We start from the raw sequence: 12,744 nt of genomic DNA on the forward strand, positions 1-12,744 counted from the left end.
TCTTCCAGATCATCCATGGGAATCCCCTGGCCTACAACAGCAATTAACTATATATTTTGTCTTACTGGCCTTGATCTCACACCAGACTGCTTGAAATAAATAACTGTTCCTCCTGCCTATATACTATTTTTTGGGCTGCAATTCATCTGCTATCATCATCAGCAATCCCCTCCCCTCCCTATCTTCCCTGAAAATACTACTCTGTTCCAAGATGATGTAGTTATCCCTGTAACTACATCATCTGCTGTTAGCCAAGTCTCACGAATGCCTATAACTTTTGGTGAGATTGCACTAACCAATGCTAAAAATTCCTCTCTCTCTTGATCCTGATACTTCTGGCATTAATATATAGAAATTGAAGCATCCTTATAGGAACCTAATCACTTTTACTTCCTGAATCGACTATCCTATTTGATATTTTTGCTCAAGAGACAAGATTCTGCACTTGGTCATTCTCACACTCATTTGCTTCATGGGTGCTTTCACATAAACTCACCTGCTTCCACCTTAACTGTTAATTTTTTCTGAATTTGCACTGCGGCATGCTCAGTGAACAAAGTTATCTCTAGATATCTAACACCAAAACCATTTAAATGCAATCCATCAGCATTATACAAATCTTTCTTTCCATCAAACACAGACCACAGATCCACAAATGATACATCATTCCTTCTGCACAATCAGTGCTGTGCCATGGGTAGGAGACACCTTTGTGCAAAACTTTTTCAGAGCCCCCATAAAATAAGTTTCCATGAAAAATTTTTGCGAAAAATTTTACTTTGTTAAAAGTACAAAACAGTTTATAAGCATACATAAAAATAAATTTTATTTAACAATAGTAGAACATTGTACTCACTAAAATTCATTAATAAGGAATTTTAATGATAAAAATTTTCAAAAATGTTTTTTTCGTTAATATATAAATACAACAGAATATACATACTGTACTTAAATTAAGGGGATATTAAATCCCACATAGTTTTAAAACCGAATAAGAAACTCAAAGATCAGAATCAGAGAGTTTCTTGCCGAATATAGTATAGTAAACTATAAAGTATTGGCGACACTAGCGTTAGCCAATACAAGTGATCCTAGTACACAGTACAATACCGGGCAACTCGTTGCAAAGGTGGGGGAAGGTCAGATCGCTATTCTTAGGTATTTTCCATAATGTAAAAACACATTTCCTAGGAAATGTATGCTGTTATTACATTATGGAGGGAGGTCACTACCCAGACCGGTTTCAGCCTTTTTTGAGGCTTCATCAGTGAGTAGCTAGACCTAATACCAAAGTGTATAGCGAAAAGAACTTATGTACTCTGCGAACGAGTTTTCCAAACAGGTGCAACCATTAAGTTACTTAAGTATAAAGAGCTAATAAGCTTCATTTGGGCAATGAAGACATTACTTAAATTAAGGGGATATTAAATCCCACATAGTTTTAAAACCGAATAAGAAACTTAAAGATCGGAATCAGAGAGTTTCTTGCCGAATATAGTATAGTAAACTATAAAGTATCGGCGACACTAGCGTTAGCCAATGCAAGTGAAAAACTCACTTGCATTGGAAAACTCGTTCACAGAGTACATAAGTTCTTTTCGCTATATACTTTGGTATTAGGTCTAGCTACTCACTGATGAAGCCTCAAAAAAGGCTGAAACCGGTCTGGGTAGTGACCTCCCTCCATAATGTAATAACAGCATACATTTCCTAGGAAATGTGTTTTTACATTATGGAAAATACCTAAGAATAGCGATCTGACCTTCCCCCACCTTTGCAACGAGTTGCCCGGTATTGTACTATGTACTAGGATCACTTGCATTGGCTAACGCTAGTGTCGCCGATACTTTATAGTTTACTATACTATATTCGGCAAAAAACTCTCTGATTCCGATCTTTGAGTTTCTTATTCGGTTTTAAAACTATGTGGGATTTAATATCCCCTTAATTTAAGTAATGTTTTCATTGCCGAAATGAAGCTTATTAGCTCTTTATACTTAAGTAACTTAATGGTTGCACCTGTTTGGAAAACTCGTTCGCAGAGTACATAAGTTCTTTTCGCTATACACTTTGGTATTAGGTCTAGCTACTCACTGATGAAGCATCAAAAAAGGCTGAAACCAGTCTGGGTAGTGACCTCCCTCCATAATGTAATAATAGCATACATTTCCTAGGAAATGTGTTTTTACATTATGGAAAATACCTAAGAATAGTGATCTGACCTTCCCCCACCTTTGCAACGAGTTGCCTGGTATTGTACTATGTACTAGGATCACTTGCATTGGCTAACGCTAGTGTCGCCGATACTTTATAGTTTACTATACAATATTCGGCAAGAAACTCTCTGATTCCGATCTTTGAGTTTCTTATTCGGTTTTAAAACTATGTGGGATTTAATATCCCCTTAATTTAAGTAATGTTTTCATTGCCGAAATGAAGCTTATTAGCTCTTTATACTTAAGTATACATATTGTATATATAAACAAAAATTACTTTTATTTTAATATAAAAAGGAATATTATTATTATTATTATTATTATAAAAACCTCCATGGAGTCAAAGACTCATTATGGGAGGTCCACTGTTATATACACAGTTTATCATACTGTGCCTTAAATATATTCACTGTCTCTGCACACACCACACTCTCTGGCAAAGCATTCCAATCACTCACCACTCTCCATGCAAAACACCTGTTCCTCACTCCCTTGCTCACATCCTCCTTATACAGCTTCCAGGAATGACCTCTTGTTCTCCTGCTATCCTCACCCATTCTGTGCAAAACCTCACCGACATTAATCTGGTAATAACCTCTTAACAGCTTATATGTCTCAATCATATCTCCCATCCTCCTCCTATCCACCAATTTCTGCAAATTGCATTTTGTCAGTCTACCTTCATACTCTACATTCCAGAGACCAGAAACCACCTTAGTCAATCGCCTCTGAACTTTTTTTCCAATACAGTTTCATTTATTTTTTATTTATTTTTTTCATTTTGTTATATTATTATATAACAAAGATAATTTGGATATATGCTTTTAAATATATAACAATTACGATAAATGTAGATTTATTTTACATATTTATCCGTCTTGCGTTAACCACCACAAAATTTTTAATAATATCTTTAATGTGTAATGAATCCATAATATTATTTTCAACTGATATAACTGATAAATCCGTTAGACAGGGTGCTTAAGGGTCAAAGCTGCATAACTGAGAGGAGACCTCCACATAGCCTTTAAAGGAATGCAGAGAACCGATTCTCACCTTCTCGTGGTGCACCCTGTTGGGTATCTACTTTGATACTGAACGAACGAGGATGGGCTGGCAATTTGGGATTTAGCCGACCAAATTGTATTCTTATTGGTTAAACCAAAATAAAAAAAATAAATAAAAAATGATGGTACAACATGACAAAATTTCATGCCAGCTGGGGCGTCGCCCGATCAAACCCCCATTGTTTTCGCCAGGGAACCAGGGCGAACAGCGAAAAGTCAGCTACTGGAACAAATCTGAAAACAAACCCCAACTCAACATCACCAGAGTTAAAGATCGGTACTATCAACGTAAGAAGCCTGAATGGCAAAGAAATGGAGCTAGCTGAGGAATTAGATAAGTACCAGATCGACATAATAGGGGTGACTGAAACAAAAAAGACCAAAACTGGTGAGACCTTTCTGAGCAATAAATACAAAATGTTATATTCAGGCAATGACAATCAAGGAAAAGAAGGAGTAGCCATAGTATTCAACACAAAATACGAGGCTAATCTTCTTGAATGGCAGTCAGTCTCAAGTAGAGTCATGTAGGCAAATATGAGAATGGGGAACTGGACAATGAGACTTATTTGTGCCTATCCATACTTGAAGTAGAAAAAGCCATCAAAGGCTTGAAATGTGGAAAGGCAGCAGGAGTAGATGATATTCGACCAGAAATGCTGAAGTATGGTGATATAAAAGTCTTACAGTGGCTGCACTGCATAGTTCAGAAAGCCTGGACAGAGGGACAAATTCCCGATGATTGGAGTATGGCTCTCATAGTACCCATATATAAAAAGGAAATAAACCTGAATGTGAGAATTACAGAGGTATTTCCCTAATGAGTGTTCCGGGCAAGATCTATGCAAGTATACTTGAGAAACGGTTGAGAAGAATTGTGGAAGAAAAGCTTGGTGAAGAACGAGCTGGATTCAGGCCAAATAGAGGCTGTCAGGATTAGATCTTCACTTTACGACAAATAGTCGATAAAGCATGGGAATATAACAAAGATCTGTATTTAAGTTTTGTCGATTTGGAAAAGGCATATGACAAGGTGCCAAGAGAGAAGCTATTCAATACGCTGCAGTTATATGGTGTCAATGGGGCATTATATCAAGCAATACTCAGTCTTTATTTGAGTTGTAAGTCAGCAGTTAGAATTGAAGGAAGTACAGGAAGATGGTTTAATGTTAAATCTGGTGTGAGACGAGGATGTACATTATTCCCTCTGTTATTCATTATCTATATGGATCACATTATGAAGGAAAGTGGTATTAAACCTTAAATCAAAATTGGAGATGTTAATGTCAGCTCTTTGCTTTATGCAGATGATGTTATACTTCTAAATAAATCCGCTACAAGTCTGCAAGATTCTCTGACTAAATTGAATAGCTGTTGTAATAGATATGGTATGAAGGTCAGCAATAAAGAGACAAAGACAATGAAAATAGGCAGAATCATTGAAAATGTCAACTATGTTGTGAATGGAGAACCTGTGGAACAAATAAAACATTTCAGCTACTTAGGCACAATTTTTACTGAAGATGGTAAATTAAATATAGAAATAGACAACAGAATCAGCAAAGCTGGTATGGTGGGAAGTCAATTGAATAAATTTATATGGAAAAAGAGAGAAATATTAGTTGGAACACTAAATTAGCTGTATACAAGACAGTGTTCAAACCAATTTTAACTTATGGATCTGAGAGCTGGGTCAGAAGTAAAACACTTGACCAAAGACTAGAGACCGCAGATATGAGAGTCCTGAGAAAGATTAGAGGCGTGAACAGATGGCATCAATGGCAATATCATATTAAAAATGAGTATTAGGAAAGAACTTGACATTGTCAGCATCCAGGAATGCGTTAGCAGAGCTAATCTCAGGTGGTATGGTCACTTAAATAGAATGGGAGCGGAAAGATTAGCAAAACAAGTGTTCTCTGCCAGGTTGGCAGGAAAACGACCCAGAGGAAGACCAAGATATAGGTGGATTAATACGGTACAAAGTGCCTTAGACGATAGAAATATAAGATCTGATAATGTTGGAGTCTTGACAAGTAACAGACTGATTTGGAGGAAAATTGTAGATAGGAAGTTAGTAATGATGTAATTTTTGCATGTAGTACTGTCATATCCTGTACACCCCTTGAGGGTACATGGCAGGAATTTGATGATGATGATGATGAAATCCGTTAGATGCTCTCCAGACTTTGTTGACCGCAAATAATTTTTTATTAGTTTCAGTTTTGAAAAACTACCTGATGCTACGGATATTGGTAATGTTAAATAAATACGCATTACAATCGCAGTATTCGGAAATGTGTCGGTTAATTTATTTTCGTATATATAATTAAAAACATCCTGAGGAGCCGACTCTTTTTTAATAAAGCATTGCAAAGTTTTTAATTCCTCAAATAAAGTCATACCATCAAATCGCGATTGACGGAATCTTGATTGTCGCTCAGTGCAAATCTTTACAATGTTTCATTAAATCTTCATCGCTCCAATCTTTTAATTTGCTAAATGTCTCTTATAACTTTAAAGTCCTTGCTATGTTGTTTTAAGAGTATGAATCCTTCCATGACTGAAGTTATTGTCGTGTCTAAAATTGCAAAGAAAAAATTTATTTAAAAATTTTGTCTAGGATCATGCATTGTCTCATCTGATGCTTCATAACCAAATATTTTTGTTTTTGCTATTTTGCAAATGTCTTGAAAAATAGGATCAATATTAAGATCGTTTGCTAATTCTCTTGCAATTCTAATAATACTTGCAAAATATTGGTCTGTTCGGTGAGTATTTAATTCTTGTATAACACAATCAAGATTTCCTGTAATTTTTCCTATATCGAATGTCGGATTCTGCATTATTTTGCTTGCAACTTTTATGAGACTTAAGATTTCGTACCAAACATGAACAGAGCAAATAAATTTAAACGAATAAATCTTTGAAATTAAGTTGTCTGCCTGAACTCTAGAATCGATATCTTTGGTTTCATCTTCTGTAATATCAAAAAGAGCCTGGTAAATTTCCTTGATATTATTTTTAAGTGGCAACAAAAATAACAGTAATTTACAATTTTTTTTTTTTTTTTTTTTAATGTTATAAATATTTTTCGTGAAAACTAGAGGTTCGATTAAAATCAAAATTTATTTTGACTGGTAAATTTTACCGCCCTTTTTATTTTAAAGTCTCACCAAATGCTTACTGTCAAAAAAAAAAATCAATTATGTTATAGTTTCTTACCTTCCAAATTTGCAGAACAATGTCACTGTTTCAGTCACAATCACACATCACAAAGGACAAATCACAGCATAAGAATGAATTCACGGTCTGTCTTAAACTAATAATTTCCACTAAACTGGTGATGTATTAAATTAAAAATATTGTTAGATTATTAAGAATTCATAATAATTTGACTGATTTTAAATTTCATTTTTATTGCATTAACTATAATTTGTAATTGTGTAATTTATATAGTACGATATATTTCAAGAATAAGAAAATTTATACATATATATTTTTTATTATTTCCCGTGGTGAAATGGCGCCCCTCATCGTCAAGCGCCCTTGTGCGAGGCACAATCTGCACAACTGCACGCCGTGGCCCTGTGCACAATCTACATAGTAATTCATTTGCTACCAACACACTTCTCCTCCTCAGTTTGCCTCTATCATAACATGGCAGGAGAATTACAATCTTCACCTTCTCTCTCTCTCTTCAGTTTTGCTACTTCTAGCAACTTCTTTATATCCTCCCTCATAAAATACTTCATATCTCTCAGATCATTTGTGCCAATCAAGGCAATTAGTTCTTTCACCTTACTTTTTTGCACCAGTATGGCTTGACTAATATTGTGAATTTTTGCAACAGGGAAACACAATTTTGTTACACTTTCATCGAGTCCTCATACATAATTTTCTCCTTAACTTGTTTTTTTTTTGTTTGTTTGCTCAGTCTTTATTATTACTTTGGACCTCTTGCTTCTCTCTCCTCTCAGCCCTGCTAATCTCTTTTCGTTTCTGCAAGTTTTCAATTTCAAGCTTTGTCCTGTGAAATTTACTCTAACATTTGCTCTATTCTTGTCACCTAATATTCACTCACTTTTGAAACATTTTGAAACACACACACACACAACACACACTCTCTCTCTCCGGTTTCAATTTCCTTCCACATATCCTTTAATTTTTGCAATGAATACATGTCACATTCACTGCAGTGTACAAAATCCTGCAAATTCAAATCACCCAGCAATGTGGTTCTTTGCTGCCATTGTTTTACCATGCACTGGCACCAAACTGACATCATACTTAAACCAAAAAAATACAAAGCTTACTTACAAAAACTAAATATCTCATTCAATTACACATCCATTTAAAACAAAACTACAATAAGCATAAAAAACTTATTGTTTAATACTGACCATATACAAATATTTTAATATTCTTTGCCTACCAGTTTTGCTAGCGAAATTGGTAGGCAAAGAATGTTAAAATATTTGTATATGGTCAGTATTAAACAATAAGTTATTTATGCTCAACTTTCAAACGACCAAATATGTTTAATTAAAACTACAATAAGTTATCCTAATATTATAAACTAAAATATAAAAAAGTTACTTATCATTCAGGAGCACTAATAACCATGCAACACACACATATGGCACCTAACAGCCAATCTACCCATTGTTAGTGCCTACGTGCACATCATGGTCTGTGTATCCTGATGATAACAATTTGGTTCTGCTTTGGCAGATATTTTGATACTGGAGGTATTTATGAAATTTATTGTAATTAATAATTAGTCTACATTATAATTTCCCTAATTAATACAGTGGTATCCATCACATAACAAAATAAAAACTGAGTACTAATGATGATGATGATAATAATAATAAAGCCAGTTGGATTGTAAAAGAAAAGAGTAATAACTATTTTATGGTTAAAACTTACAGTTTGCGCAAATATCAACTGCTTCGGCGGTGCTTGCAGATGTTTCTTCCCTCCATATTTATCTAGAATACTGTCTTTCATAGAATATTTGAATTCCTCTTTCTTAACCTGGAATTCTTGATGTAATAACTGAGCTTTTGTTGGTTCTGCCTGGAGATGAACATCAACTCCTTTGTCATATGCTTGCCATGCAAATACTACAAATAACATCAAATTTTCAATTATTGCCTAATATTAATCCATCATTGGAAAAGTCATGATCAAGCTAAAGTCATCAAAAGATTGTGCAAAGATTGAAAAATAAAACATTATCAAATGTCATCGCTATGAATGGCTTAGAAGAAATGGTTACTTTTAGCATAAGTTGACAAAACAGCAACTACTGCATGACAAGATGTAAATCCTTAGTGGGTCCTGCATATTTCTTATCATTATTTTGAATCTACCTGGATCGTCATTAGTGGACAGTTAGAATATATCCAAGTTCAACAAGAGTTAATTAATACTTACAATCCATCCCATATTGAAAATATTTATGCCCATCTTGTAAGCTTACTATGAAGACAGTAAACTCAGAGTTTACTTGTCTCAAACAAAAAAAAAAAAAAAAAAGATTTCAAAGTTTTTAGTCATTTAGCCAATATTAATCATTACAAGAACACTTTTTGCCAAGCAACCAATCAACCAAAATGATTGAAAACAAAAATTCTGATTGGTTTTAATAGCTATAGTAGCGAATACAGAAGCAGACCATTATTCCGAACGCTCGCATTTTAAAGAAAAATTTTAATTTCCCAAGAAAACATGCACAAAAATTAAACTCCAATATTACCTAATAATTTATATGAGCTCCTGTGTTCCTATTAACTTCATTAATTCACTTAGGCATAGAGTCTACCAACATAGAACATATTTTTCTTTTTTCTGCATCTCAAAAGCATACTTTTATAATGGACTGCGTTAAGTTATCCTCTTTGTATCATAATTTAATTTTCCAAGGCCCACAGATTTTCTATTCAGTTAATGTTAGGAGAGTTACCTGGCCACTGAAGCAACTGAATGTTGTGATTTTTGAGGAACTCTCACTTTTTTTTGAAGTGTGGCATGGAGTGAGGTGGAATCTAACAAGATCAATTACATAGTGGGGTGTTGTTACAGACCTGGTGGATCAGTTGCTAGCGATGAAGAAATGCATCACCAAATAGACAAGATGAGTGCGAAAAGAGTAATCATAATGAGAGACTTTAATTATCCAAATATTGATGGGTAGAATCTCATGAGAAGAATGAAAATGCATTTATTGAGCCGTTGCAGAACAACTTCCTCAAACAGCATGTGACAGAAGGAACTTGAGGTCAAAGTGTGTTAGATTTGATTATAGTGTCAGAGGAGGTTTCAGTTACAGACATAATTATTCTGCCTTTAGTCGGTGACAGTGATCATGTGGTACTTACTTGGGAAGTGACTAAGTTTATGAATGTTCCATTCAGAAAGGATTACATGCTAAACTACAAAGCAGGAAATTATGACCAACTGAGGATTATGACCAATTATGAATTATGACCAACTTTGCAATGTATACTAAGTTCAGTAGAATGGGATCGGTTGATGGATGGTAAGAATATCGACAGTGCATGGGAAGCATTTAAACAATACTTAAATGATGCGATATCAGAATGTGTCCCAAGAATTAGAAGAATAAATAGAATAGGAGTCAAATGGATGTGTAATCTTATTAAGCAAGAGATTCATAAGAAAAGGATGATGCAGAAGGAATACCATTTGCATAAGGATGACATCCATTATGAACATTATAAGCAGCAGGCTAGAATAGTCACAACTGTTGTATGGAAAGCAAAGTCTGAGTGAAAAGAAACTGGCTCTGTGTGCTAAAGACACAAGAATTCTATCGACATGCTGCAAGTAAAAGAAAGAATGAATATGAAAGAATAACTCTTCTAATGCAGATGGTATGAGGGTTACAATGCAGAAAGGGTTGTTCAACTAATGAGCGCCCATTTTGTTAAAAGCTATAAACCTGGTGTACACAACATTGAGCTTTACTGCTACCTCTTCACTGGATAGAGAAACTCAGGTGTATGAGAATGAGGTATTAGAGCTGTTGCACAAACTGAATAAGAATTCAGCAATAGGAACTGATGGGATATCAGCATGTGTGCTAAAAGAGTGTTGAGCTGAAATGGCCATTCCTTTGACCAGACTGTTTAATATGAGTCTCAAAACAGGAAAGATTCCACAGGAATGGAAATAATGTATGGTAATTCCACTGCACAAGGGTGGTGCAAAGACTGATGTATATCCAATTATCGACCAATTAGTATCTCAGGAGTGGTGGTGAAGATTTTGGAAAAATTGGTTAGGGCTCGCATTCAGATATAGGTTGGTAGTGAATCTCTACTTTGCAATGAACAACATGGGTTTATTAAGGGAAGGTCAAGTTTTAGCAACTTGTTCACATTCTATAATTGAACTAGACAAGGAGAATGGATACACCATAATACTTTTGGATTTTGCTTAGGCTTTTGACAGAATACAGCATGGTAGACTATTGTATAAATTGGAGAATATGGGTTTGCATTATAGAATATTATGCATGGATAAGAGGATGGTTGACTGACTGACAGACATCCAAAAGTGGTATTGAGTCTGCAAGATTTAAGGATCAGTGCTTGGCCGAATGTTATTCACTCTATACATTAATGATACTGGGAAGGATAAATCAACTATATTTAAATAAATATGGATGCAAGAAACTTCCCAAAATATGGGAAACATTAATCCTCACAGATCCTAATTTATAACGTATGCCCAGAGAGGGCACCCAACCTAAATAGGACTTTAGTGTTATATACACGTGTTACGTTTAGTATTGTGTTGTCTTTGTGTGTGTGTGTGTGTGTTACAAGTATTAGTTTGTACTCCCTAAAGATGTCTCTGTGACTGACAGAAAGAATTAAAATAGCTTTTAATCCTTTCTTCCTTTTAATCCTTAACATACAAATGTGACTGTTTATGTTGTTCCTTCCTCCTGCAGTTTACTTTATCAAAGTATGGCAGTGTGCAATATCTATGTAAAACTGCGTGAATGCATGTGTATCCTGTCATGTTCAAAGTGGATGAATAGATTAACAAATTTTAAATGTGTGTGTGGGGGGGTAAAGACTGATGAGCCACCAGGCTGCAGTTTCAAATCTTACTGGCATGTATATCCATGAAATTCTTTAGATGAATAACTTTTGTTACCAGGCATGAGATTACTACCCTGGTTAATGAAAGGCAGTAAGCAGAAGAAAAAAGGATTGTGTTTGGTGCTTAACCAGCATCAAATATATAGATTACCAAGCTCTTAGCCCAACCACAGTATTAAATGAATGACAGTTTTCAAATCCTTTGTAGGTACAACTGACATTAAAAAAAGAAAATAAGAAAAAAAAAGTTAAATGAAATTATATTCTTATTTAATCCATTATCCAAGTGTAAGCAAACAAAGTTCATGCATGCAGTTTCTTCATGATTAGTCTACTTGTTATAGAGGCTAATGACTTCACATTAAAAAAACCTTTTCAAATCTACAGTCACATAATGTAAATGTGAACTGTACTGAGCAATACACAGTCTATATTTAAGTTGTAAGTCAGCAATCAGAAGTTAAGGAGATACAGGAAGATGGTCTGATGTAAAATCAAGTATCAGACAAGGGCACACATTATCTCCACCGTATGAATCGCATACAAAGGAAACTGGCATTAAACCTGTTATCAAAACTGGAGAGGTTAATCACAGCTCTTTAGGAAGATAATGTTGTCCTGCTAAATAAAACTAGTATATGACTACAAGATGTTAAGTTGGCATAACCGCTTTCCAACCAAGAGGCAGAAGGTTCGAATTCCACCAGATGCATAGATGTTTGTGAATGTCTACAAGGGCTGTTCGTGCAAAGTCAGAGAGATGGTGCCACCAGTACATATCGAGATTATTTTTAGTTGCTGGCAACTGTTGGAGGATCACTCACACACACACTAAGTTTCAGTCAGATAGATCTATTACTCTGTGTTTGGCATTCATTTAATCGATCAAGTACTGTGATTTGTGAAAAATGGATGAGAAAGAATTTCATGTAGTGATTAAACATTATTTTTTGAAAGGCAAAACAGCTCAGGAAACCAAAGCTAAGCTTGATAAACATTATGGTGAGTCTGCACCTTTGATTAGAAAATTTATAAGTGGTTTAGTAACTTCTGAAGTGGCCATATGAGCACAAGTGACGCTGAACGTTCTGGATGCCCTGTTGAGGTCACTACTCCAGAAATGATTGAAAAAATCCATGATATGGTGATGGATGGTAGAAGAGTGAAGGTGCATGAAATTGCTAAGGCTGTGGGCATCTCAAATGACCGTGTACATAATATTTTACATGAACATTTACATGTGAGAAAACTATCCGCAAGTTGGGTGCCACATTTGCTCACACTGGATCAAAAGCATCAATGTGTGAACTGTTGCAAGGA

At 34.9% G+C, this 12,744-nt stretch overlaps 1 protein-coding gene across 6 annotated transcripts in view; it reads right to left on the reverse strand.

The window, feature by feature from the left end:
- The window catches only part of Slu7 (Pre-mRNA-splicing factor Slu7), a 221,456-nt gene that overhangs the window by 54,709 nt on the left and 154,003 nt on the right, over window positions 1-12,744 (reverse strand). For all 6 annotated transcript variants that reach the window (XM_090392500.1, XM_090392499.1, XM_090392498.1 and 3 more), the window contains exon 10: window positions 8,216-8,412. In XM_090392500.1, coding sequence (XP_090248626.1) covers window positions 8,216-8,412 — 197 coding nt within the window. The remainder of the gene's footprint in view (window positions 1-8,215; window positions 8,413-12,744) is intronic.

Source organism: Typopeltis vanoorti, chromosome 5 (assembly GCF_054136105.1).
Source record: "Typopeltis vanoorti isolate ZY-2024b chromosome 5, IOZ_Tvanoo_1.0, whole genome shotgun sequence".
Lineage (NCBI taxonomy): Eukaryota > Metazoa > Arthropoda > Arachnida > Uropygi > Thelyphonidae > Typopeltis > Typopeltis vanoorti.